The sequence below is a fragment of the Euphorbia lathyris genome, chromosome 10 (assembly GCF_963576675.1).
Source record: "Euphorbia lathyris chromosome 10, ddEupLath1.1, whole genome shotgun sequence".
Taxonomy (NCBI): domain Eukaryota; kingdom Viridiplantae; phylum Streptophyta; class Magnoliopsida; order Malpighiales; family Euphorbiaceae; genus Euphorbia; species Euphorbia lathyris.
In genome coordinates, this window is record NC_088919.1 from 73,704,076 (window position 1) to 73,725,662 (window position 21,587).

The 21,587-nt window shown below is 36.8% G+C and overlaps 1 protein-coding gene and 1 long non-coding RNA gene across 2 annotated transcripts; both read right to left on the reverse strand.

Annotated features, from left to right (window-relative positions):
- Positions 1-1,561: 1,561 nt before the first annotated feature.
- Positions 1,562-3,729, reverse strand: LOC136209119 (uncharacterized). The gene is made up of 3 exons (XR_010677401.1): positions 1,979-3,729; positions 1,780-1,856; positions 1,562-1,699 (listed from the first exon to the last, which is right to left on the reverse strand). It is a non-coding gene; the product is annotated as an uncharacterized lncRNA (long non-coding RNA).
- A 4,048-nt stretch (positions 3,730-7,777) lies between these two features.
- LOC136209135 (uncharacterized) lies at positions 7,778-13,806 on the reverse strand. The gene is made up of 4 exons (XM_066000515.1): positions 13,622-13,806; positions 13,442-13,543; positions 10,717-10,877; positions 7,778-8,087 (listed from the first exon to the last, which is right to left on the reverse strand). The coding sequence occupies exons 1-4, from the start codon at positions 13,716-13,718 to the stop codon at positions 7,980-7,982; spliced, it is 468 nt and encodes a 155-aa protein (XP_065856587.1). The 5' UTR covers positions 13,719-13,806; the 3' UTR covers positions 7,778-7,979.
- Between the last annotated feature and the right edge of the window lie 7,781 nt (positions 13,807-21,587).

A 21,587-nucleotide genomic window follows, 5' to 3' on the forward strand; every position in this document is an offset into this window, starting at 1 on the left:
TTAAAAATTCATGGGAGTTGAAGTTTTGGGCTAACTACAACTAATAAATACAAACATATAATCATGAAAAGCTCCAAAACGCTAATTTTTTTTTATCAAAAGAGCTAACTAAACACCATATCTCCTGCAATTTAGGGTAAATCGCTAAATGCTGCTCAGAAAAACCGAATCAAACACCCGTTAATCTAAACTTAAGAATCTTCAGCTGCAAATACTGCACTTTACCAATCCATTTTCATTACAATCAGGACATCTAATACACAATTGATCACCATCTCTGAACAATCTCCGGCAGCCATGGCAAGTGAAGCAGACAAGAAACCTCTGATTAGAACAACAATTACAACAAGCAACATTGACAAACATGTTTTGAGGAATCCCATGTAATAAATTCTTGAGTTTACCTTGTTCATGTAAGCTCACAACTTCATCTGCTCCACCAATATATTTTCCTCTGATAAAAAACTTAGGTGGAATAATGTAAACGCGTTTTAAAACTGTGAGACCAAAAGTTGTGAATTCCGACTAAAACAGATAATACGTACATGATATTGACCAGACTCTTACAATAATTGCTAAGTTTAAGAGTATTTACCCAAAAAAACTAAATCAAAAAAAGACAAACAACATTAGTGGTGGAGGCCACCAGAGCCCCACTGCTCCGGTAAAACCCTGAGTAGGGTGCTGCTTCCGTCTGAATTAGCTCCTTTCTTCTCTTCGGCCTTTTCCTTCACTTATTAAGTCTGAATCCTTTCTTTCTTTTCTGTTTATTTTCAATCCTCCTTCCTGAGCTTACTGTGTCGCAGACGTCGAAGTCCGCCTCTCTCTCACCTTCCTACTGTAGGAGTAAAATTAGTCCTTCCAATCTCAAATCATAGCTCCGCCACTGAATAGCATATTAATGAGGCTTAATACATATGTTGCCTCCTGTACTTGATCCAAAACTTCAACGGCTTCCCTGAATTGTTAAAAGTTTCAAATGACCATCTCTGTTTGTCCACTTGTATTCAATAACTCCTTATTTCTCAATAAAACTTATTGGATGCAGAAAATGAGAGATACCATCCGTCACGTGTCAAAAAGCAAATGCCAAATAGATAAATAATCATGTAGTTTTAAAAGTTCACGGGCAATTGAAGTTTTGGGGTTATTGAATGAACTTAGACAAGATTATGGGATTATTGAATGTAACCCGACAAAAATATAGGGTTATTATTGAAGCAATTCGACAAGAATAGAGGGTTATTGAACGTAATTAGACTCGAATAGGGGATCATTTAGAACTTTTGAAAGTTGACAGTTAAAGTTTTGGACTAAGTACACCTATTAGTCTAATAAATACAAACAGATGTCCGTGAAAAAATCTAAAAAGCTAAAAAAAATTTATCACAAAAGCTAAAAGTTGTTGTTGCATAAACCTAACCAAACGACATATCTCATGCGATTTGGGATGAAACGCTAGATACTGCTACGAAAAACCGAATCAAACCACCACCATATGTCCTCTTATTTGAGATGAAACGCTAAATGCTGCTCTGAAAAACCGAATCAAACACCCCTCTAAACTTAAGAATCTTCAGCTGCAAATACTGCACTTTACCAATCCATTTTCATTACAATCAGGACATCTAATACACAACTGATCACCATCTCTAAACAATCTCCGGCAGCCATGGTAGGTGAAGCAGACAAGAAACCTCTGATTAGAGCAACAATTACAACAAGCAACATTAACAGACATGTTTTGAGGAATCCTATCTAATAAATTCTTGAGTTTACCTTGTTCATGTAAGTTCACAACTTCATCTGCTCCACCAATATATCTTCCTCTAATAAAAAGCTTAGGTGGAATCACTCTACAATATAAACGCGTTTTAAAACCGTGAGATCTAAAATTATGAATTCGGATTAAAATAGACAATATCTACGTGATATTGACCAGACTGTTACAATAATTGCTATTTTTAAGAGTATTTACCCCCAAAAACTAAATCCAAAGAAGACTACGGAGGTGGCCGGAACCCGCTACCCCAGCGAAACCCTGAGTAGGGTATTGCTTCCGTCGGAATTAGCTCTCTTCTTCTCTTCGACATTCACCCTCGCTCTTGAAGTTTGAACCCTTTCTTTCTTTTTTGTCTTTTTTGTCAGTCCTCCTTCCTTAGTTCACTGTGCCTCCCGCGTGGAAGTCTCCTCTTTCTCACCTCCCTACTGTGGGAGTAAAATTAGCCCATCTAATCTCAATTCCTATAGCTCGGCCATTGAACAATATATTGATGAGGCTTAATACATCTGCCCCATGTATTTGGCCTAAAATTTCAACCGTTCCTTGAACTTTGAGAAGTTTCAAATGACACTCTATTCTTGTCTATTGCATCTAATAACCTCTATTTCTCAATATAATTTGTTGGATGTAGAAAATGAAAGACACGCCTCAGTCACGTGTCAAAATGCTTGTCACTTGTAAAAAATGTCAATTAGGCAAATAATTAGGAACTTTTTGAATGTTTACTGGGTAGTTTATGTTCTCAGGTTATTGAATACAATTAGATAAGATTAGGGAGTTATGAAATGTAACTAGACAAAAATAACCAGTTATTATCGAAGCAAACCCACAACATAGGGGGTTATTACTGAAGCAATTCGATAAAGTATGAGGTTATTGAACGCAATTAGACTCGAATATGGGTCGTTTAGAACTTTTGAGGCTAACTACAAAGTGCAACAAATTTATTAATCTAATAAATACAAACAGATTTTCGTTAAAAGATCCAAAACGCTAATTTTTTTTTATCAGAAAAGCTAAAATACTTGTTTCATAAACCTAACCAAATACCGTATCTCCTACGATTTGGGATAAAACCCTAATTACTGCTTCGAAAAACCGAACCAAACCGATAAACCAAATCTTCAGCTGCAAATACTGCACTTTACCAATCCATTTTCATTACAATCAGGACATCTCAATTGATCACCATCTCTGAACAATCTCCGGCAGCCATGGCAAGTGAAGCAGACAAGAAACCTCTGATTAGAGCAACAATTACAACAAGCAACATTAACAGACATGTTTTGAGGAATCCCATGTAATAAATTCTTCAGCTTACCTTGTTCATGTAAACTCACAACTTCATCTGCTCCACCAATATATATTCCCCTAATAAAAAGCTTAGGTGGAATCACTCTACAACCCCCTAAAATCCTCCACAATTCCTCCCTAAATTCCATGTCCATTGACACATCTCTTTCACTGAATTTCACCTTAAAACTCTGCAGAAGATAGAGGATGGTTCGACAATCCTCGAATGTCTTTCTTATCGTTCTTAAACTCGTTGTGTAGATGATCACAGAATCCGTTCCTCCGGGGGGACACGGAGAAAGGAATGGAGGTTTTTCAACGTCGTTGGAGTGGCTTTGATTGATTTCGGTTGATTCTGGTGCGGTAATTGATGAGATTAGTAAGTTTTGATGAGAGATTAGAGCGGTTTTCGGTGGGAGGAACGTCAGGTTTGTGAGGAATGTTCCGTTCATTGATTTCATGTTGTGTTTGTGTGATGAGAAACGAAGTGAAAGTGAGTGAAACTATTTGAAAGTGGGTGAAAGTGGGTGAAAATGGGTGAAAGTGAGAGAAGGGTTTGATTTGAAATGGGGAGAATTGACAAATGAAAGAGAGTAGTGGACAAGAAGACCCAACAAAAAAAGAAAGGGAAACTGAAAATAAAGCTTAGTGCTTTTTTGAAAGTGATAAAATGAAAAAGGGATAATTCCAAAAATGACTTTGTGTTTTCGTTAATTTGTAGACGGGTGTTTGTGGTTTGTTTCGGTGGTTTCACGTTTTGTCAAACTGCTATTTGAAAAAAAAAATTGTCCAAACGGTGACTGAGGTTTTCGTTTGCGATAACGAGATGACAGAGGTTTTTTGTTTTACTAAAAACAAGGATCTTAAAATTAAAATGAACGTTGACGGCTTCAAAATTGAAAAATTCAAAGACTTGGTGATATTCTAAAAAACTTTTTAATTTTGAGGTTATTTAGGTGTTGTTTGATGAGAAAAGAGAAAGTTGAGGTTTTAGAGAGAGAAAGCTCCGAAAATGATGATTTTGAAAAATAAAAATTTAGTTTCATAGTAGATATGATACTAAACAACTTTAAATTTTGTAATTTTCCATTTTGAGATACCAGTTTGATAAGCACATTAGTTTTTTTAAGACTTTATCCTTTTTTATATAATGATGAAATTTAGCCCTAACGTTTTAGGAAAAATGTAGATTTAGCTTTAACCTATGAAATTATGTAAATTTAATCATAACATTTCAAACAAGATCATATTTAGCCACATTACCAAAAATTTGAAAAAACTGGTTTGACTGTTATTTAAATGTCATATCGTATATTCCAAACAAGTTTATCGATGAAGTAGTTTCGTACATCTTTTGTTTGTTGTTTTTAATTATATTATTTTAATTATATTAGTAATTAATACTAAATATTTTAGATATTTTGATTAAAAAAATTGTGATTAATGCATACGCAACAGATTTAGTTGTTAGTATTAGACCATGTTTTTTTTAATTATGTTAGTAACACATTAAATATCTTAAATATAATTGATGTTTGGAAGGCCTAAAATAACAGTGAAAAACAATCAACCCATTTTTTTCAATTTTTTTTTTATAACATGAGGCTAAAATTGATATTGTTTGAAAATGTTAGAGTTAAATTTACATCATTTCGTACTTTAGGATTAAATTTGTACTTCCCATAAAACGTTAGGGCTAAATAGTAGATCTCTGACCAAACGTCTAAAACTCTTACTTTTAAAGTAAAAAAAAAAACACGTTAGGAAAATGGAGTAATCAAACACATCGGTAGTTCAGAATTGACAAATGAAGAAACTAGTGGACAAGAAAGAGGCTTCTCTTTTGGTTTCCAACATGAAAAGAAAGGAAAACTGAAAATAAAGGTAATGCTTTTTGAAAGTGATAAAATGAAAATGCATACAATGAATGTGGGGGCTGCCTAAATTGTACTAATGTTAGATGAGTAAATTACACTAATAGTACCTAAACTTTACCTTAATTCACATTTTGGTACTTAAATTCCATTTTGTCCAAAAACTACACTTCAAGTAAAGATGAATCAATAATTTAGTATATTTGACCAGTCAACGTGAGTTTAACCATCTTAAATTGGAAATTTAGACTCATCATAGACTCAATTAACATATACGATCCTACCATTTAGCTCTACATATATATTAAAGGGTAGTATTATAATTTTATGTTAATTGAGTGTATTATAGGTCCTAATTTTTAATTCAAAATGGTCAAACTCTCATTGATTGGTCACTAACCGATCAAATGTACTAAATTATCCGGTCACCTTCACTTGAGTTATATTTTTAGGACAAAAAAAATCCAGGTACCAAAGTGTGGATTAGGAAAAGTTCAGGTACCATTGATGTAATTTACTTAGACAAATTTGCATTGACCGGTCATTTATCGGTAAAATTTACTAAATTGTTCTGTCATCGTTACTTCGAGTATATTTTTAGGACAAAATGTAATCTAGGTACCAAAATGTAAAATAAGTAAAATTCAGGTACTATTAGTGTAATTTACCATAATTTTATTCTTAACGTTGGTAGACAATATCACTTTTACTTCTAATGTTAATTCAATTTTATATATTATACAACACAAATATTTTATAACAAGTTGCATACCAGTTAATTTTATAAAAATGGATTTCACTGGTTAACTGGATGAAGCCGAACCCCCCTGGATTACCTTGAATACTGATGGCTCCTGCTGCTCGAGAACGAACAACATCAGAGCAGGTGGTTTACTGAGGGACAACAATGGAGGGACAACAATGGGAGATGGATAAAAGGATTCGTTCATAACATTGGCAAAGGGGACAGCTTCCTTGCCGAATGCTGGGGGATATTGACAGGGCTGGAATTGGAGGCGGAACTCGGGATCCAGTTCATCCGGGTTGAGTCTGACTGCTCGGAACTAATTAACCTACTAAGTGCCACTAATGATGAACAGTCCACCCTTTGAAGGCTATCTTGGGTACCATATTAGGCTTCCACAAGAACTTGAATATAATTTTCCAGCAGCACTCATATAGAGAGGCAAATCGTTGCGCGGATTGGCTGGCTCGTGAGGCGATGAAGTCTCCCTGGGGTAAACACTCACTGACAGACCCCCCTGCTCCTATTGCAGCTGCTTGAAGAAGTTTTTCAAGGAATTAGCCAGATTAGAAGGGTCACTGACCCTACTTAATAGTATGTAGTTGGGACTGATCTTTAATTCAGGGCCCTTAGTTTCTTCTTAGTGTTTTTTTTTTTTTTTTTTTTTTACTGTTTCCTTGTGTTTGTTTTGCTCCTGCTCTGCGTTTTGCATAGCACCATTAATACAAAAAAAAAAAAGAAAAAAAATGGATTTCACAGTTTTTTGTGATTTGATAATAGAATTAAAAGATAATATTTTTAAATTCTATGAAATATTTGGATTTTTTTACTTATACGAAATATAATGTATTTTTTTTTTCAAATTTATTTATATGTTTGTAATATGTTACTAATGGATGATAAAATAATGTAAATGTGAAGGTCAGATAATAAGATTTATAATTGAAATGGTTTGCTGAATTGTTTTTTAAATTTACCTAACTTGTCTTGATATAAATTTGCTCTTTACTACTACGTTAAGGATAAATTTGCATTTTGTTAAGCATTAAGGATGAAATTAGGCTTAAAATTTTATTAAACCCCTAATCTGTACAAAATTTTGTTATTTAATCTATAATCTATTATTCGATCACATTTAGCTCTTGAACTATCCCAATTTGTGAAATTTTACCTGTGATGATATTTTGACACATGACTTAACACATTGCGCAGGTTAAAGTTTATTTGCCACATATAGTTTCTTATGTAAAAATAATTAATTATAATAAAAAAACATATCCCTAAATTAAAAATTTATCAAGTCTAGGTGTCAAAATACCGTGAATAAAATTTCACCAATTAAAATTAGACATGTTCACAGACCCGGGTACCCGCCCGGTCCGTCCACCTTAGACCAGACTTGGAAAATGAAAATTGAACTTAGACCCAACCCTGACCAGACCCCTGAAGTCCACCTATTTTTTGGACGGGCTTGGAATTAATAAAAGTATCACAGACCGGCCTAACCTGGCCCAAGTATTAATACTAATTAATAAATTTATATATTTATATATTAAATATAATATTTATTTTTTATAATTAAAAATTATATATATATATATATATATATATATATATATAGGTAGATTTATATGAGTTGAACTTGAAATTTGATTTTTAAGCCGAACCAGCCCGAATTAATAGCGAGTTAGGTTGGACTTGAACTAAACATTTTTATCTAAAAACCCAATAGATCCGGCCCGAACCCGACCCGTAGCCAGGTCTAATTGAAATAGATCAAATAATGTGACCCAATAATAAATCCAAATGAAATTTTTTTGGATAAATCAAAATCCTGACTGGTATTCTTTTCACCTCTTCCCAAGATTGCATCAGTTTTATGAGTACCACGACCAATTCTACATATTACCCAGATTAATTCATGGATCATAATAAATAGAATAATAAATCAATGGATCTATACTGTTTATTAATTAAAATTGACTTGAAAAGGCTTCAAATCGCGCTTGAGTGGTTAAAATCTTCAAATCGCGTAAGTAAATTTAGTTAATTATATATTTATATATATATGCAGCAAATAGAGACACCAAAAGTAATTTCTGGGTAATGTTATGCAGTACTTCCAAATCCATAACAATTATGAACAGGTCCTCAATAAAATAAACACAGCATATCAGTCCTCGTATCATTCTGTAACAGTTAAGTAAAACTATGTTCATGGTACATTCATTATATAGAAATTTCTTTATACATGCTATTATGTGCTCCTGATCAGAAAACCAAATTAGCTATCTGCAACGGATGATCCAAGCCCGATGCTGAAGTCGAAAGCAATGCAAGTTAGCTCGGCTTTTTTGTCATCGTACATCTTCATTGTCAGAGAGTATGAACCCTGTGGAGAACAACAGACCAATTAGGAACATATATAAGCTTCTTTCCCTCGTCGATAGTTTAATAAATAGTACGAAGATCCCGTAACATGAACGATGAATTACTAAGAAGCTATGTTGCACGGAAACGGAAACAAAATCTGAAAAGGAATCGGAAATGGACATCGGGAAATGTTATTTCTACAAAAATATTGCTAGGAAACGGAACGGGGAAATGCAAATGGAAAAGAGTTTCCTTGCAACATGTAAGGGGCAAGCTCAACCCCAAGCATTGGCAAAGCTACGAGAAGGATTCGGCATGGATTGGCGAATGGGGCATATCAACGTACGCCGATGGAAGAGGCGGAGTTGATATAAGGAACACTATAGGGGAAAGGGACTACACTAGCATTGGATCTCCACCACCCCGTAGGCCAGTAATCGAAACTGGCTTAAACGATCCACCCTCATCCACTAGGGACAGGAGAGTCGGTCATACGTCCTTCGTGAAGGGAGGCAGATGTCTCCATAGAGGGGAACTCTATGGACACTGTGGGCGGGGTGCGTGCCCGTTATAGGGCGAGGTTTAACTACAGGGAGACCCTCCGGAACGGAATACCAACAGATGCATTGACGGGACCTTTCGGTAGGAGTTGGCTGGCCGAGACTTGGGGAATGTCGAAGCGCCTCACGGGGTTTTGGCCTGGCTCAGACCTGGCCCCGTGACACAACATAGCTAAGAAGCCCCTGCATGTTGCTAGCTCAAAGTGATTAGGGAAGTGGTGAAGAAATGTTTGATATCTTTGCCAATAACCCTAAGCAATTTTAAGTATGTACATCTATTGACATATTGGAACTACTGTTGCAATTGGGGCGGGGATTCCCCATTCCTGTAGGGGATCTGCTCCAACGGGGATGGAGAATCCCCGTTAACTTTCCACATGGGGTGGTGATGAGGAAATAACCCAAAGGTGGAGATGGGTGGGGATGGGGAAAAAGTAAAACCCATTGACATATATCAGCTTCTTTCCCGTTGGCGATAGTTTAATGTAATATAGTACGAAGATCCCAAAAACATGAATGATGAATTACTAAGAGGCGCCTGTGTGCGGCTTTAGCTCGAAGTGATTAGGGAAGTGGTGAAGAAATGTTCAATACCTTTTCCAATAAGCCTAAGCAATTTTAAGTATGTGCATCTATTGACATATTGGAACTACGGTTGCAATTGGGGCGGGGAGCCCCCCAACGGGGATGGGAAATCCCCAACTTTCCCCATGGGGTGGTGATGGGGGGAAAATAAATCCCCAAAGGCGGGGATGGGGTGGGACGAGGATCTCTCTCCCACCCTATGGAGATACCCATCGTGTCCCCATTGGGATTCCGCGTGAAGATTTTAAAAATGACCTTTGTGTTTTATACCCTTTTCGTATATATGTACATTTTAATATTTTAATATTCTTAAACTTGTAATTACTTATTTTGTAGCCTACAAGTGGATTACCCGAATCTTGAAGAATTAAGCATTGGGAGAAAAAAAATAGTAATTGAATTAGTATTATTATATTTTCCTAATGGTATTATACGGAAAAACATGAGGGGTAGGGGAAGGCCTAAGCAGACTTGAAAGAGTGTGATTGAGAGTGATATGAGTTTCTTGGCGATTGAGTAAAATATGACAGTGGATAGGACGGAGTGGAGGGAGAGGGAGAGAATCTATGTCACTGACACGACTTGATTTCATAGTTTCGTATGACGGTTCATGTTAGCCGACACTGAATCATTTTGGGACTAACACTTTGTTGTTGTTGGTATTATACCAAAAAAAAATTAAATTACACTAAAGAAATTTTATTTAGAATTTGAGTAATGGGGAATGGGATTCCCACGGGGATGAGGATGATTTTTTCCCATTTCATCAACGGGGGGACATGGATGAGGATTCCCCATCTTGACGGGGACGGGGGGAGTAGTCTCGTCCCCACCTTGCACCCCTTGCAACCCTAATTGGAACATACACAACATTTGTGTGTGCACTAGCAATTTCTAAGTAATGGGAGTCATTACCGGAAGGCTGATGAATTAGTAAGACGGTCAACGAAGTGCAAAATAATAGTCCAGGTCAATGCAACTAAACCTCTGCTTGTTTTGCAGACAATATTTTATTGTAAAACATTTGAGGCGGTTCCAGTGGTTATAGGACTATTGGTCAATAATCAATACTATAGAAAGTGATTTACTGGACATCTCGAGACTCGTCTAAAAGAGATATCAAACGGGCAGTATGATCTCATATTTGGGAGTCAATGAGGCCAAATTTTCATAATTTATCTGTTTTTTTCTACACATTTTTTATTGGTTGAAACAAACTCGAGATTTTCTGAATCAACTAGACAACGATACACTCCCAAATGATAGAAAATAGGTTTCACTTGATTTCAGAGTTCATATTGATTTCAGTTTTTTATCAGAACATGTTATAAAAGATAAACATCCTAGTACCCTACACGCTGGAAATTGCTGCAACTCATTCGAATCATAAGTTAGGTCATTCCTCTATGACTTACTAAGCCAATAAGACTTTAAACGGCAGTAGCTTTGAACTCACAAAATAAAATGGAAGTTTTCAATATATGGAAAAGCGAATTCACTTACAGGTGGAGTATATCCGGGTAAAACTTGTGAGTGTGCAACTAGGAAATCACCATCAGTCACAGGGCAGGATGTTTCCTCACAAAGGTCATGAGTCTCACTATGGATATGGAATCCAAAGTATGAAACATCAATCACTAATTTGCCTCCTGAAATTGCTTCACCTGCAATACAAAATCAACGCAAAGTGGTCAATATCAATGGCATGCACATTTTAAAATGAATTCATCCATACAAAAATGAAAAGATCACACGTCTATTGTTAGTATTGCTATATTATTGTGCCGAGCATATTGAAGTACCCGAGAAAAAACATGTGGTTTTCACGTATTTGAAAGTTGATTTTAGAAATTCAATTAACAGTTTTAGTCATTACTAATGTGGCATGTTGACTTTGTTGATATGGAATGTTGACTTCTGCTGGCGTACCAACATGTCAAGTCAAATTATTGATTTTGATGATATGACATGTTGATTTGATGACAATTTGATTTGATTCACCCCCATTTAGATTCGAATCTATGGGGAAAATCTAAATCTGCCATGAATCAGTGGTGATCGCGGGAATCAGTGGTGAATCGGCCGATTCCCACGATTCATGTAATCTGCCTAAATTAGAGGTTGAGACTTGTGCGGCAATTAGAGTTTAATTACTTAGAAACACTAAAGTGGAAAGAACTAAAAAAAGTCAATACAACAACCAATAAGAATTAGGTAATAAATAATAAGAAATTAAGAATTTAAATTAATCAATTACAAAATTAGTTACTCTGCACCTTAACCAATTAGGAATTAGGATAACAAAATGTCTCTTACTCTACTCCTTAACCAATTGCATTTCTAGACTAATATTTGATAATATCTTAAGTTAAACATGCTAAATACTTTTATTTTTACAATTTTATAAATTTGAACCGAATATTACGATCCGATTCAATCCACGATTCACAAAATTTGGATTTTGATTCACGATTTGAATCTCGATTTGACAACTATGGTGTTAATCAATTCCCCACTTTTACTAATGGTGTAAAGCACATGTTTTTTTCCAACGAAAAATACCACATTATTGTACTTGCAAATGAGTGAAACCACATGGATTTTTTTGTACTTCTCCCTTATAACATTAAGAAAAACGTTTTCTTTAACGATAAAAAAAAAAAAAAAAAAGGGGGCGGCCCGGTCGCACTACGCGTCCCCGCTAAGCGAGGGTCCTGGGAGGGGTCCCACCACAAGGGTGTACTGGGGGCAAGCCTTCCCCTGCCAATTTATTTGGCAAGAGGCCGCTCCTAAGACTCGAACCCGTGACCTCTTGGTCACACGACAACAACGTTTTACCGTTGCGCCAAGGCTCGCCCTCTGTTTTCTTTAACTATAATGAAAAACAAATAACTCTTTTGTATTGTATGAATGCAAGTTTTCTATATCATTGTGCATAAACATTAGCCCAATTATGACATCAATATACATGCTTCTACAATTAAGTGCTTAATCATTGCTTGTTTTCATGTTACTTTGGATGTTATAAATCAGAAATATAATCTCTCCCTAATTTCTGCAAGGCATGGCCAGCTGTCCCAATACAACTCTTCATCTACGTTTAATATTAGAAGAACTGAATAATGAAATAAGGCCATGAAAGTCCATTAACACGCAGTACAAAGATTCATAATTATTCTTCATTTTCATTTGAAGAATATGTAAATCATTTAGGCCATTGAAATTATATCAGACCACTGCGTGCCCCCAACAACTTGTGTTTCTCACCATAGCTTTGGCTACTGCAAACATCTAATCTAGCATATTGTGAAGTTGCTTCAAAAATATAAAAGCTGGACAGAAAATTGCTACCACTGGTCTATAATATGAAACTGTCTTTCACAACTAGCATTGCATGAACAACTTATCTTCACACAAAAGGAATTGACAAGTTGAAAAGGAAGTATCATAATATACATAGATGAATTATAATTAACTACTTTTCCTCGTGCAAGACTAAACTCTTTAGTCTTTATAGTCCCTATTCATCATTAATGGAGCAGAAGCTGCTAGTGTTTTGCGTTCTGTCCTTTAGATCGCAGCTCTTTCCTTTCCTTTTTTTTTTCTTTTTCTAACTTAATATGAGCCCTTCATCATAAAGACTTTCTATGGCTGTAATTAGAAGCTTAAAAAACCCTACAGTTGCGCCTAGGCGCCCCACTCAAGGCACAAAGCTAGTCAAGGCGCACAAAGGCGCGGGCCTGGCTGACATCGCCCGCCTCACACAGAGAGAGGCGCTGACCCCTCAGCCTTGCCTCAGGCATGCCTTTAACATCTATGCTGGGGCGATGACCCCTTACCGACATACCCAGACCAGCAGACGGAAAAATTCCCACTGCTGTTCACATAGTATATAATTTGGGGATTCCCATCTCCCGGTGATCAATTTCCACATTAACTGATTATCCTATGAAACCATAGGAAGATAAATAACTTTCTAAGCACTGACATAATACAACTACAAATAAACAAACGTTAAAATTGACTATTTAAATAAGAAACAAAAGGATCAGTAATCTAAAAACAAATCTGAAGAACGCAAATTCTACTCCGAAGTTCTTAGTAACAAGAAATAGGAAATAAAAGTATGAACCAGGGACTAAAAAAATTAAACATAAAGACGTAATTCTCAACCTAATCTTCAAGCACACATCAAAAGGACTCGATAATCAACAATAAAATATTGAACCTGTAGTTGCAGAGATGCTAAAAGTCGCCGGCGCTCCTCTAGCCACCGGATTTGGAGATATCTCTACTCCTTTAACCTTAACATTATAATTTCCTTTCTTATCTGCATCAACAACAAAAATCATCCACAGAACAACTTCTCTAAAACTGAAAATTTACTAAAAAAAAAAAAAAAACTCACCGCAATATTTGACATCGGTGGCTCGAGTTAGAGGAGCGATTAAACACAGAGATATCAGGAAAACAGATGCGATCAGCTTGGATTGGATCATCTCCATAGATAAGAGTAATAATTTAGGGTTTTGAGCAGAAGAATTTGAGTGACAGAAAGGAGGATAATTGAACTTGAATTATATGTCTTGTTTTTTTGTTTTTTCTTTGTATATAATTTAAATAATAAATAAAGCGGTGAAGGGGTTTTATATCCTGCTTTGTGCCCAGAATTTCACGCAATAATAGCCGTTGGATGAGTTGTTCTACAACTCGGATGGTCTGGATTTATCGTTGAGGTCAACGGTAGTTGGATAGAGAACGTTAGGTGTAATGTGGATATTATAGTTACCTTTGACGTGTAATTGGAATTTATGGACCAAAATTTGTTGGGTAAAATTATAAGAAGAATATAGTTTATGTACCTGATTTGCAAATATAGTTTATAGTTGGTAAAATGCATATCTGAACCTCTAATCAGTTATTTTCTATTGATTAACCCTTAATCTTTTTGATACCATTCGCGTGTTCGATCCACGCTCACCGTACCAAAATGATAACAACACCTCCTCTATGGGTGGATCTACTGGTGATTCCATCATTGGTGAGGCGTCGTTGAGTTCGGTCTTGTCAGTAGTGTATGGGGAAATGATGGGTATTGAAATGTATTGAGGAGAATGTTGTTAACTTACCTATAAGAATACTCTAATGGAGGTATATATACTTTCTTATGATGTGCTCGTCCTAATTGGGTTATTATCCTATTTTTCGTCTTCCTTCTTCTAGAAGGAATAATGGTTTTCTCGGGATTCTGTATTACCATACAAGAGGTACAATAATGTGGCAATATATGTGAATGTTACAGGTGGATATGGAGCAAATTTTGATAGAGATGATGCCTTCAAACTGAAAATTGAATTACCTCCATCCAAGGATGAGCTTGACATTGAGGGATTCCTTAATTGGCTATTAGAAGTAGAGAGTTTCTTTAATTATGTGGGAATACCAGAGGATATGAAGATTAGGTTGGTGGCATACCAGTTAAAGGGTGGAGCCTCGGTTTGGTGGGATCATATGAAAGAAGAGAGAAGAAGAGGAGGAAATGAGCCAATAAGGTATTGATTGCGGATGAAGTCGATGATGAGGGAACTTTTCTTGCCACCCGATTATGAGTAATACATATATAGTTCGTATCGGAATTGCTCACAAGGTGTAAGGAACGTACATGAATATACTTCGGAGTTCTTGAGGCTTTTGGTAAGGGTTAACTTGTCGGAAACCGAAAGCCAAGAAACTTCAAGGTATCTTGAAGGGCTAAGGTACAACATACAAGATTGAATCGGAACACAAATGGTAATTCGGGTTCAAGACGATAGAAATCTTGCTTTGAAAGCCGAATCTCAACTAAGTATAAGAGCGCGTGATGGGTATAGATGGTCGGGTAGTGATGGTGCTTATGTTGGAAGTGAAGCTTCTAATGGAGTTGATAAAGGGAATGGTGTTGCTAGCACAAGTGGCACCAATGCTCCTATTATGGGTAAGGCACTTAGTGGGGACGTAAGGCCCTTTAGGGCGGCACCACCCCGAGAGTTGTCTCGCGCCCCTAGGTATTCTCTACCTACCCACCTAGGTCGATTTCAAGGGGGAAATAACCCATGTGCTAAACCGGCTTCATTCAAGTGTTTTATATGCAATGAGTCGGGTCACCGTTCCAATGAATATCCCAAGAGAAGAAGTGCCAATGTAGTTGAGAGGTATGAGGAAGATTATGAAGAGGATGATGATGTGTTTTGTGAGCCTATTGAAGATGACGAGGATGGAGGTTATGAGGATGATTGGGATATCCATGTTGTGAGGAGGTTATTCATATTACTCAGTTAAGTTCTAATTTCTCTCTCCACGTACAATTGACAGAACTTAACCGAATAATATGAATAATGTCTCACGTTCCATTATCGAAGCCTAAATTTGTACATTTTTTTAAACATTAATCTTTTATTTGTGCTCTTTTGTACGTGGAACCTAAATTGATACTTGCTCAAAAACCTTAGGTCTATTTTAGTACATGGGTAAATTACATACGTGGTGTACAACTTTTATCTTATTTCACACTTGGTGTACAACCCTCAATTTTGCACAAAAGTGTACGACCTTTTGGTGACCTCATACTAAAGTGAACACTCGTTAATTATGACCGGTCAACGCGCAATCAATGTGACACGTCATCAAATTGACATCCTAAAAAGTCAATAGTTGGTCGGTCAATGCAAAGCCAACGCGTCACGTCATCAATTTTGACTTTTATGCAGGTCAAATTGGTGCCATTGCACGTTGACTTCATGTCAATCAGTCATAATTATCAGCTATACACTTTAGTGGGAGGTTACCAAAAGGTTATATAATTTTATACTCAAAATTGAAGATTGTACACCAAAATATGAAAAAAGACAAATATTGTACCTGACATATGTAATTTACCTTTTACTACCCTATCCTTGTAATTACCAAACAAAGTATCATAGACTTTGTATAAAATAAAATAATTAACATTTACAACTTGTAAAAGTAATTCATTATAGAGACGAGTGGTTATAACAATTGGGTATTGCTATTTATCGCCCCAAATTGCTAATTACCGTTCCTTATTGGATAATTTTATCAAAATTGAAGATTGTACACCAAAATATGAAAAAGACAAATGTTATACATCACGTATATAATTTTTTAACTAAAGGATGGAACGCGAAGGAAGGCCGGACATCCCAACTAGGTTAGCACCTCCAGCACAAACCAACAACCCGAATATGATTAAAAAGAATAGAAGAAATTACAAAGAATCAGGAGAGGAGAGAAATAGAAAAGAATGAAAAAAATGAGTTTAAAGGAAACGAACATGAGCTAAACCACAAATATCATCAAACACAAAAGGTTGACAGAAGAAAGGGGAGGACGACCACCAAACCATCGACGAAGCTGACTTGCCAAAGTTTGCTAGCCTATCTGCCGCTTGGTTACCCTCCCTGAAAATATGTGTGATCCGGCAGTTCATAGCGGAGACTCGGGCAAGGCATCTGCACCAATCCTGCTTAACTTTCCAAGGGACCTCCGCGGACTTTGAATTCAGTAAATTAACAGCATAAAGAGAGTCCGATTCAATCCATAGGCAATGCCAGTCCCTTTCCCAGGCCGTATCCACGACAAAAATGATAGCTAATAACTCAGCAACATGCGCGTAGGTGTCGGAAATTGGAAACGCATAACAGCCCCTGACGAATCCTCTGCAATTTCTGAAGATACCTCCCGCGCCACCTACTCTAGGCACACCAGACACGACTCCGTCCGTATTAACCTTTGTCCAACCAGCTGTCGGTCGAAGCCATCTCACAAAAAGATGATCCGGAGCCGGAAGAGGACGATCACGTGGGCGAAATTCACAAATAAGAAAATGCAGGCTACGCTGCATATTTTGGATCGAAGGCAGCTCGTCTTCAAAGATTGCAGAATTCCTGGTCTTCCAAATAAACCATAAGCTGGTAATAATTGCATGATTCCATCCAAGCCTCAGCCCACGCCTAAGACGCACCGTCCGAACTGATAAGAAAAATTCATCAAAAATCATACCACGACAGCAATGCACACCAAACATATTAAAGACCATGAACCAAAGGCTCGTTGCAACCGGACAGTCAACAAAGAGATGATCAACTGTTTCAACACTGCACTTGCACAACTCACACCTTGAGGCAATTTGGATACCGCAACCCTGGAGGCTTGTCTGAACCGAAATGCGCTTGTTGATGATAAACCAGCAGACTACCGATCTTCTAGGAGGAATAGCAGCGTTCCATAGGAAACGATGCCAGTCGACAGTAGCAGCACTACGAAGGTAATGATATCTCTCACGCACCGTTAGCTTGCCGGAAGTCGATGGCTGCCACACACAGGTGTCTGTATCCTCAAAATTAGGAGAAACCTGTCTGATATTAAGTTGAACATGCTTGGGCAGCTGCTGTAAATTGGTCCATTCATTATCCATTCGGAAATTGCTGATAGGCTCAAAAAGGCTGCGCTGATCCTTAACCGGGATTGCAAGTTGATCCGCAACCGACGGAGAGATCCAGAGATCCGTCCAGAAATTCAGAGAAGAATTACTCCCAAACCACCATACCATCTCACTCCTAATCTGACCAATAGTGTCCCGCATAGAAGACCAAATCGTAGAATTTAATATGTACCTTCGAGGGATCCCTGAATGCTCAAAAAATCTCGACCGTAACAGGGAGGGGATGAAGGAATTACTTTGGATTAAATCCCAGCTAAATTTCCCCAATAAACAGAGTTGAAGAGCTTAAGATCCTTGATGCCTAAACCACCCTCATCCTGTCTATTGCAACAAGTTTTCCACGGGATTGAAATCAACTTGCGAGTGTCTCTATTGCCCGTCCAGAGGAAATTTCTGACAGCTTTGTTGATTTTAGAGAGAAGGGCAGCAGGCCATCTGTAGATCAGAAGTGAGTGAATCAACGCACCTGTCAAAACCGATGTGATAAGAGTGAGGCGGCCCGCAAATGAGAGAGTTTTCCCCCACTAGAGACTAAAATTAGCTAGGAATTTGTCCACTAGAGGCTGCAGAAACCGTGGACTTGGAGCCCCTTGGAACAGCGGCACGCCCAGGTAGTGATAGGGGAGAGAAGCTTGCTTGATACCCAAGATATTCATCAATCTGCCTCGACGTTGATTGCTGATATGATTACCAAAAATGGCATCTGATTTATCCCAATTTACCGATTGACCCGAAATAGAGGCATAAAAAGCGAAAAGCTCCCGAACACAATGCATATTACTAACTGTAGCTTTCCCAAAGAGAAGCATATCATCCGCGTACAGAAGATGTGACGGAAAGATGGACGACCCGGAATAGCCCATCGAAGCAAACTTGCCTTCCCTCATAAGACCTGCCAACCAACGGCTGAAGAAATCTTCAGCCAAACCAAATAGAATAGGAGAGAGCGGATCCCCCTGGCGCACACCGCGAGAACAGGCAAAGTATCCTTTATTTCCCCCACTGAAAGCAATAGAGATCCGAGCAGATCGTAGGATTTCAAGGATCCAATTTCTGAACTGTAAGGAGAACCCAAATGCTTCAAGAACAGCAAGCATAAAGTTCCAGTCTAGAGTGTCGAAGGCTTTCTTAATATCTATTTTCAAAGCCATATTCCCACCATAGCACTTCTTTCTTAACATATTGATCCCCTCAGAGGCCGCTGCAATGCAATGATGGATGCTTCGACCATTAATGAAACCGAACTGGTTATTAGAGACAATCCGTGAGGCAATGGGCGCCAATCTATCCGAGAGAATTTTGGAAATTATTTTATAACTGAAATTCCCCATAGCAATGGGCCTAAATTGGTGAATTTCATTAGCGCCCTCAACTTTTGGAAGAAGCGCTATAATACTGGAATTCATGCCTGGCAGCATGTAGCCCGTGTCAAAGAAACCCTGAACCATGTTGCATACATCAGTTCCGATAATGCCCCAAAAATGCTGATAAAACACCCCTCCATATCCATCCAGGCCAGGTGAACTGTCACGGCTCATGGCGAAAATAGTAGACCGAATCTCATCCTTTGAAGGACGACGCAAGAGCTGACTGTTAGCCTCGTCATTGACGCAGGGAGGGATTACAGCTGCGACGGCAGGGTAATCAATATGATAACATTGTGATATTATCCCAAGGATCAAAAGGGATACTCGCCTAAAGGACGCCACGTGTTGGTCACCTAATACGGGAATGCCACGGCGTATTGAAACAAATAGATTCGACGGGCGGATCTCCAAGGACTCACCACAAGAGACTCGCGGGCGAACCTATGGAAAGGATTCCATGTTGTCTTACTGTTTTTATAAATGCATCTAGGTGCTGTAAATGGTCTGCTATATTATTACTGTAGATTAATATATCATCAACATAAACTACACAGAAGTCATTTAATTTTCTAAATATCGTATCCATTCTTCGTTGAAATGTATGGGGTGCATTTTTCAAACCAAAAGGTAACACAATCCATTCATAATGTCCTTGTGGTGCACTAAATGATGTTAAAGGTCTTGATTCTTTAGTAAGCTTAATTTGCAAAAAGCCACTTTTACAATCAAATTTACTAAACCACTTTTTTCCTGATAATCTATTAATTAAATTTCTCTTATAAGGTAAAAAATATCCATCAAAAATCGTTTTCTTATTTAGTTCTCGATAATCTATTACCATTCTTGCTTTGCCTCTCTTTTGTTCGCTATGTTTTCTTACTAAGAATGTCGGGCTACTATGAGGGCTTTTACTTTCTTGAATTAATTTTAAGTCTAATAATTCTTTTATTTGTATTTCAAATTCCTTTTGATCATCAGGACTATATCTTATTGGTCTGGTGCGAACAACATCATTAGGGTTTATGAGTTCTATCTTAGCATATATCTTTTTTTTTCCCACAACGTTATAGGGTTTTCTCCAAAGTTGATCTTTAAATGGTCTAAATATTTCTGTTTTAAAAGTTCTAAATTATTATCTCTGTTTGTTTTGATATTATGTATTGTGAGTGGATATAAAGGTAGGACTCGCTTAAGGATAATCCATTTATTACAAGGAGTTAAAAGACTGATGGTTTCAGGTTTGATTAGCTGGACTTTAAAGAAATCAAGGAAATTATTTCCTAATAATATATGTTGTTTCATATTATTTTCTTGATAAATTGTGGGTAATCGAAAGATTGTCTTGTCAAGTATTAATCTCATATTTTCGGCTATAATATCTAATTCTTTCATTTGTTCATTAAATCCTGTAACTCTGACCTTATGTCCTTTAGATCTTTTCCATTTATGGGGAACTAGTACATCTTGCTTCGCTAAACATATGTCAGCTCCACTATCTATAAATATGCGGCGTTTTATAATCTTATTAGGTTTATATTCTACCGGTGCTTCTACATATATGGCTACCATTAGTTATCAGTTTCACTATCTTCATATTCTATTGGTTCTAATTCTTCTGAGTTCTCACCTTCTGTTTCAGTAATATAAAATTCATCTTCTTTATGCCATTTATCATCGCTGACTCTTATTTGTTCTAGACTCATTATAAATTCTGTTGTTCCTATATATTTGACACCTTTTTGTTTTAATTTAGGGTATTTATTAGCATAATGTCCTTTCTCATTACAATTCCAACATTTACATTCTGTAAGTTTAGTATTTTTATCCCTTAGTGGTCTTTCTCGTCTTTTCCTAAACTTTCGTTTATATCTAAATCTGTTCCTATTTTCTCGATTATTTTTATATCGTCTAAATCGTTTTCGTCGAAATCGTCCATTATCATACTTGTTAGTATAAGACTTCTTATATGTAGGATTATGTCTATAAGTGCGATTAGGAGTATATCGTCTATATTTTCTCCTAACTTTATCATCACAACCAAAAACTAACCGTTTTTCCGTGAATCCACATATTTCTCGTAATCCGAGTTTCTTATCCTTTTTAACCTTTTGTTGAACTCTATATTCTTCACATTTTCGCATAAGATAAGCTCGTAGTACTCTAATTCTTTCTCCTAATGTATTTTCTTTTGGTTCTAATTGAGTATATTCTTTTGAAACTTCTACGTTGTATGGGTTTGGTAAGTGGTCATAATATAGTTGTTGGTATATCAATCCTTCTTGGCTTCATAAAAGAACTTAGTAAAACTGATAGTATATTCTGGTAATTTACTAATTTTACAACATTTCATGTTATTCAAATTCATTATTATTTCAGCTTTTCTTTCAGCAAATATTGTTTCTCTAGCCACTAACCATCTTTCTCCTAAAAATTCTCTTTTTAATACCATATCGAATAATAATAACATTGATTTCCAATCATGAGCACAAGCTTCTATTTGTGGTCTT